The sequence below is a fragment of the Notechis scutatus genome, chromosome 3 (assembly GCF_049901735.1).
Source record: "Notechis scutatus isolate UNSWTSFEM ecotype Mainland chromosome 3, rNotScu1.2, whole genome shotgun sequence".
Taxonomy (NCBI): domain Eukaryota; kingdom Metazoa; phylum Chordata; class Lepidosauria; order Squamata; family Elapidae; genus Notechis; species Notechis scutatus.
Window position 1 is genome coordinate 6,446,440 of NC_142011.1, and position 23,636 is coordinate 6,470,075.

Consider the following 23,636-nt stretch of genomic DNA (forward strand, 5'->3'; position numbering starts at 1 on the left):
AATTTGAACCCAAACGTCTTCCCTGCAAAATTTCCTGCCACAGAGGCTCTTCTACTTCAGAATTCAGAATAACAGAGTTGGGGGGTACCTTGGAGGTCTTCTAGTCCAGCCCCGACATGACAAATGGCTGTCCAATCTCCTCTTAAAACCCCTTCAGTGTTGGAGCATTCACAACTTCTGGAGGCAAGTGATTCCACGGATTAATTGTTCTCTCTGTCAGGAATTGTGAAGTCCGATCTCTCTTTGATAAGTTTCCGTCCATTGCTTTTTGTTCTGCCTTTAGGTGCTTTGGAAAATAGTTTGACCCCCTCTTCTTTGTGGCAGCCCCTCAAATATTGGAACGGTGCTATCATTTCACCCCTAGCCTTTCTTTTCATCAGACTAGACATACTCAGTTCCTGCAACCGTTCTTCTTGTTTTAGCCTCCAGTCCCCTAATCCTCTTTGTTGCTCTTCTCCGCACTCTTTCTAGAGTCTCAACATCTTTTTTTATATTGTGATGATCAAAACTGGATGCAGGATTCCAAGCGTGGCCTTACCAAGGCCTTATCAAGTGGTATTAACACTTTATTTTTTATTTATTTATTTATTTATTTTGATTTGTCAATTGTTTACAAGATAATAAGTACAAGTGTATACATAGTTGTGAATATATGAAATGGGTACATATAAGAAAAATAAAAGAATAAGAGAAACAATAGGACAGGGACGGTAGGCACGTTGGTGCGCTTTATGCACGCCCCTACAGACCTCTTAGGAAAGGGGTGAGGTCAATAGTAGACAGTCTAAGGTTAAAGTTTTTGGGGTTTGGGGAAGAGACTACAGAGTCGGGTAGAGTATTCCAGACATTGACCACTCTATTGCTGAAGTCGTATTTCCTGCAATCAAGTTTGGTGCGGTTTACTTTGAGTTTGTATCTGTTGTGTGCTCTTGTGTTGTTATGGTTAAAGCTGAAGTATTCATTGACAGGTAGGACATTGCAATGTATGATTTTATATACCATGCTTAAGTCGGACCAAAGACGCGCAATTCGAGGTTTTCTAGTTTTAGAATTTCGAGTCTGGTGGCGTAAGGTATTCTATAACGGGTAGAAGAGTGGAGAACTCTTCTTGTGAAATACTTCTGGACTTTCTCAATTGTGTTAATATCACATACGTGATAAGGATTCCAGACTGATGAACTGTATTCGAGTATTGGTCTAGCAAATGTTTTGTATGCTCTGGTTAGTAGTGAGATATTACCAGTGATCTTGATTCTAGTAGTGAGATATTACCAGTGATCTTGATTCTATCCTTCTGTTCGTGCAGCCTAGGACTGTGTTGGCTTTTTTGGCTGCTACAGCACAAGGCTGGCTCATATTTAAGTGATTGTCCACTAGTATTCCTAGATCCTTCTCACAGTTACTACTATTGAGCCAGGTAACACCTATTCCACACCTATGCATTTGGTTTTTCTTGCCTAAGTGCAGGATCTTACGTGTCTCACCACTGAACTGCATCTTGTTGGGTATTCGGGATGCAAGAAAAAATATGTTTCCGTTTGCATTTGAATTTTCAAGCGCACGAAGCAGAATACCCAAGGCAAAATTAAGATGTTCTTCCAAATGCACCATTTCCTTTATTTTACAACACCATTCATACATGTTCTCCCACCCCATTTTAAAAGAAAAAGAAAAAGAAAATTAGAGAAAAGTTTACTAAGCATAAAAAAAATGTTGATGACAATAGTGAAATGAATGAATTCTTTGACGTGTTAATACCACTTAATAATGCCCTGGTAAGGCCACGCTTGGAATAACGCATCCAGTTTTGGTTGCCATGATGTAAAAAAAGTGTTGAGACTCTAGAAAAGAGCAGAGAAGAGCAACAAAGAAGATTGGGGGACTGGAGGCTAGAATGTATGAAAAACGGTTGCAGGAATTGGGTATGTCTAGTTTGATGAAAAGAAGGACTAAGGGGGACATGAAAGCAGTGTTCCAGTATCTCAGGGGCTGCCCCAAAGAAGAGGGAGTCAAGCTATTCTCCAAAGCACCTGAAGGCAGGACAAGAAGGAAAGGATGGAAACTAATCAAGGAGAGAAGCAACCTAGAACTAAGGAGGAATTTCCTGGCTGTGAGAATAACTAACCAATGGAACAACTTGCCTCCAGAAGTTGTAAATGCTCCCAAACTGGAAGTGTTTAAGAAGAGATTGGACAGCCATCTGTCTGAAATGATATAGGGTTTCCTGCCTGAGCAGGGGGTTGGACTAGAAGACCTCCAAGGTCCCTTTCAACTCTGTTATTCTATATTCTTTGAAGGAAAATATTTGCAAAACCTGTGCTTGACAGGCCAAATCGCAATCACAACTGTTAATTGCAAAAGCACGCTAGGGGAAACGGGCACCAAAAAACCCACTACGTTTGGACACAATCCTTTGAAATTTCTGAATTTCAAACAAACTAAACACAAAGGGGACAACTGGGAGGGAAAATAATTGGGAAAACTGCAGCATTCCCAACACAAATCGGAATCCCTTCTGGGGGGGGAAAAGCAATCCGGCCATTATTTTTCTTCTCATCTGCAAAGTATTTAGCAATCAGCAAAGTCCCCCCAGCAGAGAATTGGAGATCCAAAGCCAACCCCCAAATGCTTTAAACTGTTCCACGAGCAGTAAACAAACCGGCTGTTATTCCCAGAGTGACGTCAAGAGGAGCAAACGATGCCACGAACAAATCGGTGCCTGGAAAGTTTGTGACTTATTTATGCACCGGGCGCTTGGTTAAGATTTTCAACGCAACTCAGTTTGTAAAGGGGACTTGAGACTTCTGATCTAGATCAATATCTACAGGTAATTGATGCACACTGCTATTGTGGCTGTTTTAAAATATATATATATATATAGCTCTGATTTTTCCATTTGTGCGTAATAGTTTATTTATTTATTAGATTTTTTTTAAAGCTTGCTTTTACTACTTTGTAAGTAACTCAAGGTGGCAAACATACTTAATAGTTCTTCCTCCTCTTTTCCCCACAACAATCATTCTGGGAAGTGGGTTTGGCTAAGAGAGAGGGACTGGCCCAAAGTCACCCAGCTGGCTTTCACACCTAACGCAGGACTAGAACTCCCTGTCTTCTGGTGATCGATCCAAAGTCTCCCATATAGCGTTCGTGCCTAAGGCAGGACTAGAACTCACTTTCTCCTGGTCACCAAGGTAGTTCACATGTCTAAGGTGAACTAGAAGTCACATCTCCTGGTGACTGGCCCCAAGTCACCCAGCTGGCTTGCATTAATAAGCCAGGATTAGAACTCACTGTCTCCTGGTCATTGGCCCAGTCACCCAGGCAGCTCACATGTTTAAGGTGGACTAGAACTCCCCGTCCCCTGATGACTGGCCCCAAGTCACCCAGCTGGCTTGCATGACTAAGTCAGGACTAGAACTCACTGTCTCCTGGTGATTGGTCCAAAGTCACCTGGCCAACCTTCACACCAAGGGCGGGTCTAAAATTCACCGTCTCCTGGTGATTGTCCCAAAGTCTCCCATATAGCTTTCATGCCTAAGGCAGAACTAGAACTCCCCGTCTCCTGGTGATTGGGCCAAAGTCACCCAGGCAGCTCAACATATTTAAGGTGGACTAGAACTCACCATCTCCTGGTGATTGGCCCAAAATCACCCAGCCTGCTTTCATGCCTAAAGCGGGACTAGAACTCACCGTCTCCTGGTTTCTAGGCAATCACCGCTAGGTAAAATATGGGCCTGATACAAGTGTGCAACAGCTGAATTGAAGAAGATGTGTGCGTATACACACACACCAAGAGTAATAAACCTCTTAAAAAGATGCAGAATTGCACATACCGAGCAACTATTATGTTAATCAAGCATGTGCTAAACACGTATAAACAGATTTCCCGCCCTTCCAGCCTTTCCCCAGTTCGGTTGGGACTCAGTCCCTAGCAAAATCCTGAACTTTGTGAAATTCCTGGGAAATCGGCAAGCTCACCTGGAGGGAACCAGATTGGAGAAGAGTAGCATGCAAATGTCCGGCATGTCAAGAGAGTATCTTAAGGATATAGTTGTTTACAGCAGCCTTGAGTTGGCTTAGAGATTTGGATGCCAAGTTTCTGTTCACAGGGTAAGGTTGCAGGACAGAGAAGCAAACGAAACAGTTCAGCAGAAACACATCCAAAATAGTCTACGGAGATTCTCAGTCATCCAGGTCATGGTTGTCCCAAAGGTGCTTTTTTTTTTTGTTTTTTTTCAAGAGGCCACTGGATTTTTCTGGATTTTTTTTTCTTTGAAGAGGTTTCACTTCTCATCTGAGAAGCTTCATCAGCTTCGAATAAATATCATCCCTTCTGATGAGCTGAAGAAGCTTCTCGGATGAGAAGTGAAACCTCTTCAAAGGAAAAAAAAACCCCAGAAAGTCCAGTGGCCTCTTGGAAAAACAAACAAACCAGCTTTGGGACATCCAAAATAGCTTACAAACCCACAACACCTTCCCCTCCCGCAACTCCCACAACTCCCAACAAGTTCTTCAGTGTGATGCAACTAAATCTCCTTTTACTGGTCTACAATAGAAAGCGTACTCACATATTGCATTACGGTGTAGTAATGCTGGCTTGACAGCCGTGGATAGAAAGACACTATAGAGCAGGGGTTGCCAACCTTTTGGACCTCAGGGACCACCAAACTCATAATTTTAAATCCCGCGGACCACTAACATGAATTTTGACTGACGGTGGCTTGCTGACGTTGGTGGGAAAGTCGGTCCCATATTCCAGAGCTGCAGGAGTCACAGGACTGGCCCTTTGGATATCCCGGAGCAGCTGCTCCTCCACCCATGTGCACCGGCCTGCCATGGACTGGAGGAGCTGCTCCAGGATGACCCAAGGGGCCAGTCCTGTGACTACTACAGCTCTGGAATATGGGACCGACTTTCCCACCGACGTCAGCAATCCACCCTGGAGCGGATTTTCCTCCCCTGCCGTTGGTCTTACCTTCCAGTTCCACCTCGCGTGGCTCTACTCAAGGTACGGTTTGCACTCGGTGAGGGCCAGCGGGTGGGAGGGCCATGTGGGCAGCGCAGCTTGTGTTCCTGCGCAGCCTGGGTTGCTTTGGGGGGGGGGACATTTCTCTGCGGGCCACCAAAATGTTGTCACAGACCACCAGTGGTCGTCGGCCCACCAGTTGGCGACCACTGCTACAGAGGGTGGTGAGCACAGAACCAAACATCGTGGGCTGTTCCAGTGGGAGGATTCAAATTTTTTTTACCATTGGTTCTGTGGGTGTGGCTTGGTGGGCGTGGCAGGGGAAGAATACTGCAACATCTCCATTCCGTCCCTACCCCGCTAACCTGCTTTCCAGCTCCGTTCTCCTGTACAGGGCAACCAAAGAAGACCCAGCCAATCAGCTGGGACTCAATGGGAGGCGGAGAAGAGATGGGGGCGGGGCCAGTCAGAGGCGGGATTTGCTGACTCTTTGAACTACTCAAAATTTCTGCTACTGGTTCTCCAGAACTGGTCAGAACCGGATGAATACCATCTCTGGGCTGTTCCCTGATACCACTCGCTAGGGCTCAGTGCCTTAGAAGAGCGAGGAAAATGCTCAGGGTCCACTCACACCCCGGTCAGCCCTTCTTCTCTCTCCTACCATCGGGAAGGCGATAGAGAAGCAGAGCCAGCCGCACCAACAGGCTGAAGAACAGTTTCTACCCGTGGGCTGTCAGACTCCTGAACGGAAAATAACTTCATGTCAACATAGTAGGATAGACTTGCGAGGCCGTTGCGTTGTGCAACAAGGTCACATAGTGTGATAAGGTTGGGACTGGGTGAGGGACTTCTGCCCTCACTGTGAGTTGTGTTACGGGGTGTGTGTATGAAGGGAGGCTCAGCCAATCTCATTGTACACAGGTTGTACTCTGACAATAAAGGCAATAATAATAAACTAATAAAAGCCACAAAAGCCTTATCACTTGGCCGAAACCAATCCTCTACAGGTGCAAAGGAGTCCTTGAGTTTTGACCACCATTGAGCCCAACTAAGTGAGACACTTGGGTAAGGGAATTTGTCCTCATTTTATGACCCATCTGGCCACTGGTGTTAAGTACATCTTTGCAGTTATTAAGTTAGCGACAGCGTTGTTAAGTGAATCTGGCTTCCCCATGGACTCTGCTCATCCGAAGGCCACAAAAGGGGATCATGTGACCCCAGGGGCACTGCAACCGTCGTAAATACGAGTCAGTTGCCAAGGGTCTGAATTTTGATCATGGGATCACGGGGATGCGGCAACGGTCATAAATGTGAAAAACAGTCATAAGTCCCTTTTTTTCAACTTTCCAGGGTCACTAAATGAAATGTTGTAAATTGAGGACTGCCCGTATTCCTCAACTTACAACCATTAATTTAGCGACTGTTCAAAGTTATAACAGTGCTTAAAAAAAGTGACTTTCAAGCAGTCCTCGCACTTACGGCCGTCACAGCATCCCCGTAGTACTGGGATCAACATTTGGGCACTTGGCAACTGCCTTCCGACAAGCCGTCAAAGGGAGAAGTCAGATTCATTCAATGACCGCATGACTCATTTAACAACTACAGATTCAATTAACAACGGGGGGAAGGTCAGAAAAGTGGGCAAAACTCACTGTTTCACTGAGTAACAGAAACATTGGATTTAATTGTGGTCGTAACTCAAGGACTACCTGTACATTCTTTATAATCCCTATTTCCAATGCAACGCAGAAGCCAGAAAGAAAGATTATTATAACTTTCCCCCAGCCCATATAACTAGACACAGGGACAGTTTTTTCCTGAACGCCATCACTCTGCTAAACCAATAATTCCCTCAACACTGTCCAACTATTTATTAAGTCTGCATTACTATTAGTATTGGTACCATTGGATAAAAGATAGAAATAAGCAATCAATCAATCAATAAGGAATGTATAATTTAGAAAAATAGTGACATATATACATAAGAACAAATAGGAGTATAAAATATGCACTGAAATAATAACTGAAATATAAGCTCTGTCAAAGTGGATTGTAACATACAGAGCACTCTCATTTTAAATATTTGTATTGTATTTTGTATTTTAATGTTTTAATTTTTCAATAAAGGTAATAAATATTAAAAAACCCTATTAGTATTACTATTAATTGTCCCGTCCTTCCTTTCACCCATCCCCTCCCACTTAAGACTGTATGACTGTAACCTTGTTGCTTGTATCCTAACGATTTTTACTGACTGTTTCCCAGTATGACTTGATTGCTTATTGTACCCTATGACTATCATTAAGTGTTGGACCTTATGATTCTTGATGAATGTATATTTTCTTTTTTATGTACACTGAGAGCATTTGCACCAAAATTCCTCGTGTGTCCAATCACACTTGGCCAATAAAATAATTCTATTCTATATCTTACCCCTTTAAAAACGTCTTTCTAAGGATTATTAACTTTCTGGTGCACCCCAAATACGGCTATATTCAATATTGTGCTGTAGATCCCCCAAAAATGACTCAAAACCCCTGGTCTGAGGGATCCCCAGATTTAAACCAAGCACCACAACCTATCTCCTTTTCTTCAAGCCTTCCTGTAAAAAAATACGCATGCATTTCCTTTGCAGAAAGCCAGGAAAAAGCAGTTCAGGAAAATAATAATAATTGAGGTTTACCCACACTCTTGGATGCCCGATACTCACCCGCCACCGTCAGCTCCCAAAGCCCTAAAGCCGGAAATCCTGACCCCTGAATATGCCGGCGATTGGTTCATCTTGGTTAAATAATCTCAGAGAGATGGGAAGGGATGAGGAAGGGTATTGGCAAAGGGAAGAGGAAAAAAAATTGGGGGGTTGATTCAGGTCATGGGCTCAAACCTATCGCCTTGAGGTCTCATCTTAGCCTTAGAAGCATTCGGGGGTCTTTAAGACGCCTTCCTTTTCTTGTGGGGGTGCAATTTAGGGCCCACCCAGGACGCCCGAAGAGACCCGACGTTGTCACACCAAGACGGACGGGGGAAAAAAAAGAGAGTCAACGCAGCAGCGACCGAGAACTGGATCAACCAGCATGCCTAAGAGGATAGCTTCAACTTAGAGATTAGATTCATTACCTGATATATTAATAGCTCTGGCTTTTCAAAGAGAACGGCAGCTCGGCCTGAAGTCCCTTATGGTGCACAACAACAAAAAAGCAAAACAAAAAAACATAAAACCAAACACCCAGGGATAGAGACACTGTGGTTGCATCGGGCATTTAGACCAGGTCTTAAGGCCGGAGGGGAAGGATACGGGGAAGGAAGGGGTGGCATTGCAAAAAGACTGTGCGGTTCTCCGTCGACCTCCTTTCCCCGGTGTTTGCAAGTCTCTGGGCCAGAAGAGATAGGATGGGGTCAGGCAGATGTTCAGACTGGATTTGGCATTTTTCTGCAGCAGCTCTGCAGTCCTGCCCTGGGAGAGGCAGAGGCGGAGGCTTGGTGGCATCTAAAGGGATCGTGGCAGGAGGTAATCTCTTCCAACGTCAAGCGTCCGTTTGCAATCGACCGATGCCAACAGCACTTAAGACTTATATACCGCTTCACAGGGCTTTTACAGCCCCTCTCTAAGCGGTTTACGGAGGTGGCCTCATGTAACCTCATTTTACCAACCTCGGAAGGATGGAGGGCTGAGTCAACCTTGAGCCGGTCAGGATCAAACTCCTGGCAGTGAGTAGAGTTAGCCTGCAATGCTGCATTTAGATAGATTGATGGATGGGTGGATGGATGGATGGATGGATGGGTTAGGGGGAGGGGAGCGGGAGAGAGAACAACAGCAATAGCTGTTGTTAGACGGATATATGGATGGATAGATAGATGATAGATGGATGGATAGATGGATGGATGGATGGATGGATGGATAGATAGATAGATGGATGGATAGATGGATGGATGGATGGATGGATGGATGGGTGGATGGATAGATAGATAGATGGATGGATGGGTTAGGGAGAGGGGAGGGGAGGGGAGAGAGAACAATAGCAATAGCTATTGTTAGATTGATGGATGGATAGATAGATGATAGATGATACTGTAGATGATAGATAGATAGATAGATAGATAGATAGATAGATAGATAGACAGACAAACAGACATAGATAGATAGATAGATAGATAGATAGATAGATAGATAGATAGATAGATAGATATTGATGATAGATCGTAGATCATATTTCATAGATAGATAGATAGATAGATAGATAGATAGATAGATAGATAGACAGACAGAGAGACAGACAGGCTTAGATAGATAGATAGATAGATAGATAGATAGATAGATAGATAGATAGATAGATAGATAGATAGATAGATGGATGGATGAGTGGGTTAGGGTTAGGGAGGGGGGAGAGAGAGAGAACAATAGCAATAGCTATTGTTAGATAGAAGAGAGACAGACAGACAGACAGACAATAGCACTTTAAACTTCCATACCGCTTCACAGTGCTTTCACAGCCCTCTCTAAGCGATTTACAGAGTCACTCTTACCCCCAGCAATCTGCGTCCTCATTTTACCCACCTCGGAAGGACAGTAGGCTGAGTCAACCTTGATCCTGGCAGGATTTGAACTGCCAACCTGCAGGCAACCTGCAGGCGGCCAGCAGAATTTAGCCTCCGGTACTGCAATCTAACCACTGCATCACCACGGCTCTTATGGTGATTTTGGTGATGCGATGGTGATTTTATCAACGCCTACAGTTGTTGCAGGGGTGGTTTTTTGGGGATTGCAGGTTCTCTGGATTTGGGGTAAGTGGCAAAAAAAAAAAAGTCTATATTTCATTTAATCCGTGGAAGGATCAAACTGCCCCCTAGTGGCAGATATGGGCAGTCCTTGATACTGTATACCAAAAGAGTTTTAACTACAGTTCATTTTGTGACTGTTCTAAGTTACGACAATGGCATTGGAAAAAAGCAGCTTATGACCGTTTTTCACACTTACGACCGTTTCAGCATCCCTAGGGTCACGTGATCAACACTCATCCGCTGGGCAACTGATTCCTCTTTATGACGGTGCCATCTTTGCATTCTCCTTCTACGGGCGTTCTATCTCTATTTGCAGGTCTGTGTATATTGTGATTTTTCTCCAGTTCCTTCTCTTCTGCTCTCTCCAGGTGCTGACACCTCCGTTATCCTGACTTTTTTTTTGCCTTGCTTATTGACAATTGTTGTGTGTGTTATGTGGCAGGGGCCTGTGTGTTTCGATTCTAAATCCCAATCTAGCTTCTTCACTTTCTACGACGGTCTCTATTTTCTGAATCCCACCCCGTTTTTTGCCTGCAGGCAAAATGTTATTTCTTGCAAATCCACAAAATGCACCATGGTTGCTACTCTGTCACGCTGTTGTTTGCAGTCATGGTTAAGTTTTATTGAGCACTTTATTTATTATCGAAGTTAATTATTACTTTAATATTTTAAAGTGTTTTAAGCTTTAATACTTAAAAGTTAATTATTACTTTAATTACTTGGTTACGGAAGTTAGCCCTTCGTTATAGGTAGTCCTGAAGGGAGGTACTAATACTACTCTATAAAGCCTTAGTAAGGCCACACCTAGAGTACAGCATCCAGTTTTGGTCACCACACTACAAAAAAATATGTTATTTATTTAGAATTGTGTAATTTCAGGTGTAGCTTACCAAAATCATTGTTGACAAGTTTAAGACTTCTGAACTTCAACTCCCACAATTCCTGAGCTAACATGACTGGAGAAGGAATTCTGGGAGTTGAGGTCCACAAATCTTAAAGCTGTCAAGTTTGAAGACCCCTGGTCTAGTCTAATGAAAAGAAGGACTAGGGTGACATATGATAGCAGGGTTCCGATATCTCAGGGGCTGCCACAAAGAAGAGGGAATCAAAGCACCTTCTGAAGGCAGGACAAGAAGCAAAGGGTGGAAACTAATCAAGGAGAGAAGCAACCTAGAACTAAGGAGACATTTCCTCACAGTGAGAACAATAAATCAGTGGAACAACTGGCCTCCAGAAGTTGTGAATGCCCCCACACTGGAAGTTTTTAAGATGATGTTGGACAACCATTTGTCTGAAGTGGTATATAGGGTTTCCTGCCTAAGCAGGGGGTTGGACTAGAAGACCTCCAAGGTCCTTTCCAACTCTGTTTTCTATTCTATTCTATTCTATTCTATTCTATTCTATTCTATTCTATTCTATTCTATTCTATTCTATTCTCTATTCTGTTCTATTCTATTCTTCTATTCCTATTCCTATTCCTATTCCATATTCTTATTTCTCTACTCTACTCTTACTCTACTCTACTCTACTCTACTCTACTCTACTCTACTCTACTCTACTCTACTCTACTCTACTCTACTCTACTCTACTCTACTCTACTCTACCCTATTCTACTCTACTCCTTATTCCATTCCATTCCATTCTATTCTGGATTCACCTTTGCTTTCTAATCAGTGTGTCAGCTTTGGAAGCCATATTAGCACCAGAAGCTTCCACGCTCCCACATTCTTGAGCCTGGGAAGATGGGAGGGGAGAATTGCATGGAGCATCTGTGGTTAGACATAATAGCATTCTTCTTTAGAGTCAAGGTCATGTTGTTTCTGCACCTGGCTGAAGAGGAATAGAGGGGGCGTCTCAGGTTGGGACGGATGGTGATTGGGGCATGTGATGCGGTGATGGGTGCAGGGGGTGGATTTGTAATTTTTTTTACTTATTGGAGGGAAACACGGAACTTTCAGATTCGGGATTTCCCAGGTGTGCCAGTTTACTACTAGTCTAATAAAAGGGAAATTTGAGAAGATGTCTGTCTCGGAGTTATTTATTGGAGTGGAGGTTTTCTGGAATGCTGACACAGTGGAAGGATTAAACTGCCCCCTAGCGGCAGATATGAGCAGCCCCTGGTACAGTACTACAGATGGCTACTACAGCAGGGGACGACAACCTTTTGGACCTCAGGGACCACCAAACTCATAATTTTCAATCCCGTGGACCAGAGACCCTGGGAAAATCCCCCCAAAAGGCTTCAGGAAAATTCCCCACCCCATTTTTCTTACCGATCGATCATTATTTGGAATCGCAGGATACCATTTCCAGCTCCGTTCTCAGGGGGAGAGAGAGAGAGAAAAAGAGAGACTTTTGGCTTCATGCAAGGAAAGCAGCAGAAGCAGCAGAAGTCTTCCTTTCTCTCCCGCAAACTCCGCCAGGAATGAGTCTTTGTGAGATTTGTCATGCCGGCGCAGCCTCTTGGAGCAGGAGGCCTTGCCGGGTCCCAAAGACTCATTTCTGGCGGAGTTTGGGGGAGAGAAAGGAAGACTTTGGCTGCTTTCCTTGCGTGCTGCCAAAAGCAGAAGAAGAAAGAAGCGGAAAGAAGCAGCCCGGTGGCCAGGCCAGGTACGTGGGGCGAGTGGGGCAAGTTCCCCCCCTCCGCTCTTCCCCCCCTACCCTCACTACCTGTATTGTTTGCAATGCAAGCGACACAAGCCTTGTGTTCCTGGAGGCCATGTGGGGCAGCACAGCCTTGTGTTCCTGCGCAGCCTGGATAAATTGCTTTGGGGGGGGGGGCATTTCTCTGCGGACCACCAGTGGTCCCCGGCCCACTGGCTGTCAACCACTGGTCTACTATACAGGTAGTCCTCGACTTACAAGAGTTTGTTTAGTGACCGTTCAAAGTTACAACGGGACTGGAAAAAAAAGGTGACTTATGACCGTTCTTCACACTTGCAACACGGCAGCATCCCTGTGATCACAGTTCAGACGCTTGGAAACTGGCTCGTGTTTACGACGTTCGCCGTGTCCCGGGGGTCACATCCAACTTTCTGACGAGCACAGTCAACGGAGGAAGCCGGATTCCACTTTAATGACTGTGTTGCGGACTGAAGAATGGCAGCGATTCGCTTAACCACCATGGCAAGGAAGATCGTAAAAGGGGGGCCAAATTCACTTAACAAATGTCTCGCTCAGCAAGAGAAATGTCGGGCTCGATTGTGGTCGTAAGTTGAGGACCCCCTGCCATGATGTGTGAGAAAGGCCTAGAGCAGGGGTGTCAAACTGGATTTCATTGAGGGCTGAATCGGGGTTGTGTTTGACCTCGGAGGGCTGGGGTGACATGACATAGGACTCGTGTTGGGAGGACCTGTGATGGCCAAGTGTTAAGGCAGGACTTCCCCAAGATAGATGGATGGGAATAGAGAGATGCAGTTTTTCCCTCTCATAATAACCTTCCTTCCTTCCCTTCTTTTTCCTCCATTCTCCATTCTTTCTTCTTCCTTCCCCCTTTCCTTCTTTCTCCTTCCTTCCTTCCCTCCTTCCCTTTTTCTTTCCCTCTTCATTCTCCATTCTTCTTCCTTCCCCTCTTTCATTCTTTCTCCTTCCTTCCTCTCTTCCTTTCCTTTCTTCCTTCCCTTTTTTCTTCCCTCTTCATTCTCCATTCTTTCTACTTCCTTCCCTTCTCTTTCCTTCCCTCTTCATTCTCCATTCTTTCTACTTCCTTCCTTTTTCCTTCTTTCTCCTCCCTCCCTCCCTTCCCTCCCTTCCCTTTTTCCTTCCCTCTTCATTCTCCATTCTTCCTCCTTCCCCTCTTTCCTTCTTTTTCCTCCCTTGCTCTCTTCTCATCTCCCCTTCTCTTTTCTCTTTCCTCTTTCCCTTTCTCCTTTCTTGCCCCTACTTGCATGCTCAAATGCAAAAGGGGAAACATTTCTCCTTTCGTTTTAGTTTCTAGTTTGTTTTGATAGCCCTCTGCCAGCAAAAAAAACCCACGTTTTCAGCCTGGACGGCCTCCTGCAGCCCTCTGCGGCCCCACAGGCCATATCTAAGCACCCTGTGGGCCAGATGTAGCCCACAGACCTCGAGTTTGACACCCCTGGCCTAAAGGGATGGGGCAAAGAGAGGCTGCCGAGAGAATGGTCCAAGAAGAGAGGGCAAAGCCCAGAACTGCACAAGGGGAGCAGTTCATTTAGTGACCATTCAAAGGTATTAAGTTATTATTAGTGATTAAAGCTGGTAAGCGCTTAGTTATTCACTTAACGACCGCAGTATTCACTTCACAATGATGGCAAGGAAAGCGTTCTGACCCAAACCTTGTTCCAAGGAAACAAACACCAAACAGAGATAAAAGCAAAACCTTTTAATGCCTCTCTGCAAATTTGGTTCATTCACGGTTAAAGCAGGGGTGGGATTCTACCAGTTCGCACCTATTTGCTAGAACCGGTTGTTAACCTTCTAAGCAGTTCGGAGAACCGGTTGTTAGAAGAAATTACTGGGCTAATCCTGTAAGGAAGGCAGGAAGGAAACATTCTGGTGTTGCTTAGAGAAACTGCCTCTCCGTTAACCCTTATTACATTCTTGGCAGGACTAGACTTCCTGTCTCAGGAACTTCTCTGGAGTTTTTTTCCCTCCTTTGCTGGTACTTTGCTTGTGTGGAGTGACCATTCAAAGTTACAATGGCACTGAAAAAAGTGACTTATGACCATTTTTTCACACTTACGACTGTTGCAGCATCCCCACAGTTGTGAGAGGCCAGGTGAGGAGATGCGTGCCTCGATGTGAGTGATGTTGAGTTGGCCACGCCCAGCCAATAACATGACCACCAAGCCACGCCCACCAACTTAGCCACACCCACAGAACCGGTTGTTAAAAAAAATTGAATCCCACCCCTGGGTTAAAGAGCTATTAAAACTAATTGTCTCTAATAAGAACGAGCCTTGCCAAGATTGTGCAAGGCTGCCAAAAGCACTAGATTAAGTTGCCAAGAAATATTTCAAACCAAAAGTTTTCCAACACAAACCCAGAGAGTCCGAACTTCCACAAGGCTTGAAGTGCAAGAACTTCTTTGCTTCCTGCAAAGAATCCCACCTCTGAGGGCTGGCTTTTATCCCTTAAGGGAGGGGCCATCATCTTACAACCTTACTCCCGAGTCACCTGTGCCGATGCAGCTGCTCTTTCCTATGAGCAGCCCTGCGCACATGCACATTGGGCACCGGCTCCTCGCCTGCTGCCAGCGAACCACAACAGAAATTCGTAAAATGGGGCAAAACATGCTCAACCAATGTCTTGCTTAGCAACATAAATAAATGTTGGGCTCAGTTATGTTGGCAAATAGAGGACTAACTATAATCAAGAACTTGCCAAGAAGGCAAAAATTAATTTCCATTGGAAACGACACAGCATGGACTGAAATTTAACATGTCAGGGGAAAAACTGCATCTCTCTATTCTCCCAGGAGTGTGAACACGTCTGTTCTACTTGCTCTGTTTTTTTGGGGGCATTGTGGAAAAGAAATGCACTTTGTTCCATTAAGAGATGGCAGGCCACGGCTTGTATGGAGCTAATCCGGTGTCATAAATCAAGCATGGCTATGCATAATAGGGGAAGGTGTAAACGAGGATTGCAAACTGTGTTTTGCAGAATCTGGAAATTCGACAAAAACTTGACGAGGGCGTAAGGCATAAGAATAACAATATATATATATGGGTAGTTCTTGACTTATGACCACAATTGAACCAAAAATTTCATGCTTAAAGCAGGACTAGAACTCACTGTCTCCTGCTGACTGGCCCTAAGTCACCCAGCCATCTTTCATGTTTAAAGCAGAACTAGAACTCACCGTCTCTTGGTGACTGGCCCAAAGTCATCCAGGTGCCTTTCATGACTAAGGCAGGACTAGAACTCACCATCTCCTGGTGATTGGCCCACAATCAACCAGTCGGCTTTCAGGCCTAAGGAGAGACTAGAACTCACTGTCTCCTGGTGTTTGGTGCAAAAACACCCAGCTGCCTTTCGTGCCTAAGGCGGCACTAGAACTCACTGTCTCCTGGTGATTGGCCCAAAGTGATCCAGCTGCCTTTCATGACTAAGGCAGGACTAGAACTCACCGTCTCCTGGTGATTGGCCCACAATCAACCAGTCGGCTTTCAGGCCTAAGGAGAGACTAGAACTCACTGTCTCCTGGTGTTTGGTGCAAAAACACCCAGCTGCCTTTCATGCCTAAGGTGGCACCAGAACTCACTGTCTCCTGGTGTTTGGCCCAAAGTCACCCAGCTGGCTTTCGTGCCTAAGGTGGCACCAGAACTCACTGTCTCCTGGTGTTTGGCCCAAAGTCACCCAGCTGGCTTTCGTGCCTAAGGCGGCACTAGAACTCACTGTCTACTGCTTTCCAGCCTGGTGGTTAATCACTAAAATTAACCGGCTCCAAATTAACAACTCAAATGACAAAAGCTCAATAACTTTTCATTTTGATTTTGCATGTCACACAAACACTGCTTGGTGTGTTGTGAAAACTCAAAAAAAATAAAATAATTCCATGCTCAGTGAGTCATATAAAAGTTTGGAGCAGGTGACCGCAAAATTCATGCTTCCGTTATGTTTGGAGGGAAGAGTTTGACTCAAAACCACAACCTCACACCTCCTTTTCCTTTCTCAAAATGAACAAAATACACAGGAAGTCCTCAACATATAACCACAACGGAGCCCCAAATTTCTGTGGCTAAACAAGGCAGTTGTTAACTTGAGCTATGCCCCATTTGACGACTTTTTTTTTTGCCACAGTTGTTATAACAAAAATCACAGCAGATTCAAGTGAATGATGTAGTCGTTAAGTGAATCTGGATGCCCGCTTTGACTTTTGCTTTTTTTCAGGGCCATTGTAACTTTGAATGGTCACTACACGAATGGTTGTAAATCGAGGATTACCCATAAGCTAATCTAATAACTAAATCCAATAAAGAAATTGAATGAATGAATGAATGAATGAATGAATGGGCTGCAACGATTATGTGACAACTGGTCAGGTCACTTTTTTCAGTGTCATTTTCATTTCAAACGGTCATTAACACATGTTGGTTGTAAATTGAGAACTACCTTTAAATTAATCTAATAAATAAATCTAATAAAGACATTGATTGATTGTTTGATTGATTGGACGAATGAATGAATGAATGAATGGGCACGCAACAGGAATATCACAACAGGAATATCACGAACAACAACTCCACACCTCCTCAGCCCCCACTGGACTTTTGTACCCCAAAATGCCTAACTTCACAGACCCCTTCTCTCCCCCAGACAACATGCTAAACTCTGTGCATTAACTATCTTAATCCTAGATTGTCTCACACCAATTTGCCGTTAAAGAAAAGCCAGGCCAGCTGCATCAGCCGCCAAACCACAATTTCACTGTCCCCCCCTGCATCAAAGGCTTCTAGAAGGGGTGAGGGATTAAAAAGGAGAGGAGGCACAGAAAAGCCCAGAACAGAACAAAATACCAGAGTTGGAAGGGACCTTGGAGGTCTTCTAGTCCAACCCCCCCCCCCCCTCGCCCAAGCAGCAGACTCCTCTACCATTCTTGGCAAATGGTACTCCTACTCAGGTGACCCTGAGGACACACATGAACCTCCAGGTGGCCTCAACGCCTCTCTGAAAAGGATGCAAATGACCAGCTGTCTGCAAGGAGCATAAAACCTTCTGTTCCCCACCATTTAGCCAGAGCTGAAGAAGCTTCTTGGATGAGGAGCGAAACCTCTTCAAAGAAAAACAACAACAACCAGAAAGTCCAGTTGCCTCTTATAAAGCCCCTTTGAGACAACTACGATCTGGATGCCCAAGCATCTCCCTTACAGACATTCTTGACCACAGTTGTCTCATTCCTCACCCAAACTTCCCAGGGATGGAGCCAAGTAGCACCCACCACCTCTGGTGGCAAGCCCTTCTTGCTGGTTCAAATGGTTCACATGTCTCCTTGCTTTAGGTCAAAGGTCTTCAAACCGGGCAAGTTGAAGACTTGCGGACTTCAACTCCCAGAATTCCTGAGCCAACATTGACTGGAGGAGGAATTCTGGGAGTTGTAGTCCACAAGTCTTAAACTTGCCCAGTTTGAAGACCCCTGGAAAGAGAAAAGAGAGAAAGAGAGAAAGAGAGGTAGAATAGATAAAGAGAGATAAATAGAATAGAGAGAGAGAGAATAGAGAGAATAGAGAGAGGTAGAATAAAGAGAGATAGAATAGAGAGAGGATGGATGGATGGATGGATGGATGGATGGATGGATGGATGGATGGATGGATGGATGGATGGATAGGTAGATAGATAGATAGATAGATAGATAGATAGATAGATAGATAGATAGATAGATAGATAGATAGATAGATAGATAGATAGATAGATAGATAGATAGATAGATAGATAGATAGATAGAGAGGTAGAATAGATAGAAAGACAGAGATAGGGTAGGATAGGATAGGATAGGATGGGATGGGATGGGATGGGATGGGATGGGATGGGATAGATAGATAGATAGATAGATAGATAGATAGATAGATAGATAGATAGATAAGAAGAGGTAGAATAGATAGAAAGGCAGAAATAGGATAGGACAGGACAGACAGACAGACAGACAGACAGACAGACAGAAAGAATAGAGCAAGGGTCTTCAAACTTGGCAAGTTTAAGACTTGTGGACTTCAACTCCCAGAATTCCTGAGCTAACAAGACCGGAGGAAGAATTCTGGGAGTTGAGGTCCACAAGTCTTCAAGCTGCCAAGTTTGAAGACCTCCCCCGCTTTAGGTTGCTTTTTTTTAAAAAAGGTCCCCTCCTCTCTCTCTCTCTCTCCTCGATCAGTTTCCCCCATCCCAACCCCGCCTTCTTTCCCCCCATCCACCCCCCACCCCTGGAGGTAGAGCCTCCCCCTCCAGGAGCAGTCTACCTGCAAACCTTGCCTTAGGAAAGGCTACATTTTTTTTTTTTAAAAAAAGAGGAATCTAACTAAGCCGGAGTTGCTGCCCAAAAGGCGGGAGGAAGCCAAAGCAAAGCAACAGGCGTCCCCCACCGTCGGAGCGCCGCGCCCGTCCTGGAGTAAAGGGAGAGGATCTCGCACCCAGACCCCCGAAGAGGAAGCCCGTCCTCCCAGCTTTGGGCCCCAGGCCCCGCCGCGCACACACCCCAGCACCTCCCCACACACACACCCTCCAGCCCGGCGAGGCCTCTGACCTGCCGTCGCCTCTGCCCGCCCCGTCGGTCCCTCCTTGCTCGGCGGCGGCGGCGGCGGCGAGAGCAGCTGCAGCCATAGTCGCTCCTCCGATCAGCTGTTGAGAGCCAAGGCAGGGCGAGGGGGAGACGGGGTTTTGGCGTTCCGCCGCCCGCGGCTTTCTGGGAGTTGCAGTTCCCCCGCGCTGAGGAAAGCCCTTCTGGCCGACGCGGAAAGGCGCCTCGATGGACTACGCGGCCCAGGGAGCTTCGCGGCCTCGGGCCTGACGGGAGTTGTAGTCTTGGAGCCCGGCTGGGGAAGGCGGGTCGGCGCCAAGGAAAGGAAAGCGAAAGGAGGGCGGGGTGTGTGTGTGTGGGGGAAGTTGCCGTTTAACGACCGCGCCTCGCTTTAGCGGGAGAGGGACAGCCCCAGAAAGCAAATACCACGTAGTCCTCGACTTACAACGGCTTGTTTAGTGACCATTCAAGATTCCAGGCATATTATGTGGAATTTCCCCAGCGTTTATCTTACAGTCTTAACACTTTCCCTTAGGAATATCCATTTCTGACCCTTGCCCTTAAATATCCTCGTCCTTGACTTGCGACAGTTCGTTTAGTGACCATTCAAAGATGTAACGGCACCAAAACAAGTGACTTATGGCCATTTCTTACAAGGACGAACTTTGCAGCATCGCCATCATCAGGGGATCAAATTTAGATGCTTTTGGGCAACCGACTCGTATTTATGATGGTTGCAATGTCCGGGGGGGTCAAATGATCCCCTTTTGCGGCCTTCTGACCAGCAAAGGCAATGAGGGAGCCAGGTTCACTTAACAACTGTGTAACTTAACAACTGCAGTGATTCACTTAAGGGTGGCAAGAAAGGTCATTGAAATGGGGCCAAACTCACTTAACAACTGTCTTAATTAGCAACATAAATGTTGGGCTCCACTGTGGTCATAAGTCGACGACTACCCGTCAGGGAGAAAATGTCGAAAGAAGAGAGAATAAATCAGCCAAAGGGGCGAAATTTTGCAATTTACCCGCTTGTGTGTTTTTCAGGGGTTCTGGCTTAGGGAATATTTCCTTCCAGCTAAAATGGAGATCTTGCAAATTTGCAAAGTGTTGGCTTCTTTGCTTTCGCAGGTTTCTGTTGGACTTGATGGGGGAAATAGGGATGTACCGCAATTGTGGTGCCCTGTGTTGGCAACCTGACAACAACCAGTTGAAATCAATAAACCTCCCATAATTTGGACAGGTTGACATTTAGTTAGTCCTTCCGCCAAATCACCCACTCACCTCCCTCTTAATCAAGCTCCAGTGGCTGATTTCCAATGGCTAAGCAAGTTTCAAGCCTGGTGACTCCTTGGATGGGAGACCACCAGGAAATTGAAATGCATTTGAATATTAGTAACTCGGGTTGGTGGTTAGGTTGTTGGTTTGAGCTCCGAGCTTGGCCAATTTGGTTGCAAACGTTTCGTCACCATTCGAGGAAACATTGTCAGTGCGTTTTGAGTTGTGCTCATCTGTCAGAACAAAGCTCTGGAAAAAGGTATAAAAAGGTATTTAAAGACCTGTGAACTGACAGACGAGCAAAACTCAAAATGCACGGACAATGTCTCCTCAAATGGTGACGAAATGTTTGCAATCAAATTGGCCAAGCTCAGAGCGCAAACCAACAGCCTCGCTACTAGGAAATCCCAGGGATGTTGGCTAAATTGGCACATTGGGGGCAGCCCGGGGTGGGGGCGCAGGAGGGAAACCATCCCCAGAAGAAGGGAGTGATAAACCATCTGGATAGAAAGTTTCATCTCACAAAGCTTTTTTCTTTTAAAACGGTCATTCTCACTTAGTTTTAATTATTTGGGTCAGAAAGAGGTAGAAAGAAAGAAAGAAAGAAGAAAGAAAGAAAGAAAGAAAGAAGGAAGAAAGAAAGAAAGAAAGGAAGGAAGGAAGGAAGGAAGGAAGGAAGGAAGGAAGGAAGGAAGGAAAGAAGAAAGAAAGAAAGAAAGAAAGAAAGAAAGAAAGAAAGAAAGAAAGAAAGAAAGAAAGAAAGAAAGAAAGAGAAAGAAGAGAAAGAAAGAGAAAGAAAGAAAGAAAGAAAGAAAGAAAGAGAGAAAGAAAGAGAGAGAGAGAGAGAAAGAGAAAGAAAGAGAGAGAGAGAGAGAAAGAGAAAGAAAGAGAAAGAAAGAAAGAAAGAAAGAAAGAAAGAAAGAAAGGGGATTCTCAACAGGATTTAATTAATTTTATTTATTTATATTCTTTTATAGTTTTTTATAAATAACTCAAAGCAGAGAACATGCCCAATACTTCTTCCTCCTTCTAGTTTCCCCACAATAACCCAGTGAGTTTGGTTGGGCTGAGAGAGATAGAGACTGGCCCAAAGTCACTCAGCTGGCTTTCATGCCTAAGGTGGAACTAGAATTCACCGTCCCCTGGTGATTGGCCCAAATTCACCCAGCTGTTCTTCATGGCTAGGGCAGGATTAGAACTCACTGTCTCCTGGTGGTTGACCCAAAGTCTCCCAGCCGGTTTTCATGCCTAGGGCAGGACCAGAACTTACCGTCTCCCAGCCAGTTTTCATGCCTAGGGCAAGACTAGAACTCACCATCTCCTGGTGATTGGCCCAAAGTCTCCCAGCAGGCTTTCATGCCTAAGGCAGGACTCGAACTCACAGTGCTGTTGATTCTCTGTATCCCTGCTGCATTGGATCCTTTCACTCTCCCTCACCGAATTTAAGGTGCTAGTAAGCCCCTTGGCTGCTGCTGCTTCTTTTTATTTAAGGCAAACCAGAGACATTAATCTCTCTGTACCTGTGTGACTACAGCCTGTTGCAATTCAAAGCTGAGCTAATGAAGCCTGGGAATTAAAATTCCTATCAAAGAGATTTCCCCATCTTGATTGCAGGAAACAAGAAAGACACACACACACACACACACACACCCGCTGCCAGTTTCCAAGCTGGGCACCCCTGGCACCAACTGGCCTAGAAAACGGAACAGGTGGTGAAATCTGCCCCTGTAAATCACAACAAGTGTTTCACGCAAGCTGCAGCGCTGAAGAAGACTGCCTCCTTGTTGGCACGTGTCTTCCTTGGCACATCGGGGCAGCTGTCCGAGGGAGCCATTAATAGCATCAGGGTCAACAGGGCCTTTTAAAAGACAGCTGCCCCCAAATTTAAGAGTCGGGGTTGTAAGATCTATTAAAATATGGGGATATGGAGACTAAAACATGAAGAATGGTTGCAGGAACTGGGCCTGGCTAGTCTAGTGAAGAGAAGGACCAGGGGAGACAGGATAGCAGTCTTCCAATATTTATGGGGCTGCCACAGAGAGGAGGAAGGGGTCAAGCTATTTTCCAAAGCACCTGAATCACAGAGTCAGCCTATTGCCCCCAAGAATTTTGGGTCCTCATTTTACCCAACTTGGAAGAACGGAAGGCTGAGTCAACCTTGAGCCTAGTGAGATTCGAACTGTCAAATTGCAGGCAGCCGGCAGTCAGCAGAAGTAGCCTGCAGTACTGCGTTCTCAGCACTGCACCCCCACAGCTCTTATATTTTTCACACTGGTGACCATTTCAGCATCCCCATAGTCATATGATTTACATTCAGTTGCTTCACAACTGGCTCATAGTTATGACGGTTGCAGGGGCCCGGGGCTACATGATCCCCTTTTGCGACCTACATCCCTGGGGGAAGTCCAATTCACTTAACAACCGTGTTACTCATTTCACAACTGCAGCGATTCACTTCACAACTCTGGAAAGGAAAGTCATAAAACAAACTCACTTAACCAAATGTCTCACTTAGTGTCATGCCCCTGGTGGAGACTGATTCTGAGAGAGAGGAGGAACAGCCGACAGGGAGTGGAAGGTGTGGCTCCGGAGGTTGTGGAGGAAACTGGAGAAGGGCAGAGGCCGGCTGGGCAGTCAGAGGAGGACCCAGGCCCATCCCCTCTCCATCCTAGGGCATGCAGGGAGGAGAGGATAAAGGAGAGACATGGTCTATGGGGGAGGAAAGGGCCTTGATCCTCTTCATGGACTGCAGCTGTGACAACTGGATAAGAGGACGGACATGCGTACGGGCGAGTGCTGGAAACAAAGCATGGAAATATCTCTAGTTTGTTGTTCCTCTCTGAGTTTGGCGTCTGTGTTCTGATATCCGTGGGTGTCTTCCAGCCCTTATTTTGCCTGGTTTGTGTTGTTTTTTACTCTTTATAATTTAAACGGCATTTCCTCCTTCTGGTAACTGCTCGTGTGGGAGTTTTTTTTAATCTCCAGTCAAGGATATTTGGAGCTTGGAATCAAAGTGAAGGAATAAAAGAGGTTTCACCTGTTTTTTGTGACCGCATTTATTTTGTATCCCACCCTGGGTCATCACACTTAGCAACATAAATGCTGGTCTCAATGGTGGTCGTAAATCAAGAACTACTTGCATTTTTAAAAAGCATCTCTCTTATCCTTTTGATGCATACAGGCAATTCTTGGCGTACAACCACAACTGGGATTAGCATTTCCATTCCTAAGCAAAGGGCGGGGGGAGGTTAAGAGAATCCAAGCCGATTTTGTGACCTTTGTTACCACAGTTGTTAAGTGAACCACTGCAATTGTTAAGTGATTCCAGCTTCCCCCGTCGGCTTTGTGTGTTGGAAGCCGGCTGGGAAAGTTGCAACTGGCCATCACAGGACTCCAGAACCCAGCAACCGTTGTGAATACATGCCA

At 45.4% G+C, this 23,636-nt stretch overlaps 1 protein-coding gene across 5 annotated transcripts in view; it reads right to left on the reverse strand.

Moving 5' to 3' along the window:
- Window positions 1–19,081, reverse strand: part of UCKL1 (uridine-cytidine kinase 1 like 1) — a 65,950-nt gene extending 46,869 nt beyond the window's left edge. For 2 of the 5 annotated variants that reach the window (XM_087962347.1, XM_087962348.1), the window contains exon 1: window positions 18,942–19,081. In XM_087962347.1, coding sequence (XP_087818473.1) covers window positions 18,942–19,018 — 77 coding nt within the window. In that variant the 5' untranslated portion in view covers window positions 19,019–19,081. Of the gene's footprint in view, window positions 1–3,978; window positions 4,101–7,676; window positions 8,001–8,083; window positions 8,102–18,941 lie in introns of those variants that run through there. The other 3 variants (XM_087962350.1, XM_087962349.1, XM_087962351.1) reach the window with 3 other exon arrangements.
- Between the last annotated feature and the right edge of the window lie 4,555 nt (window positions 19,082–23,636).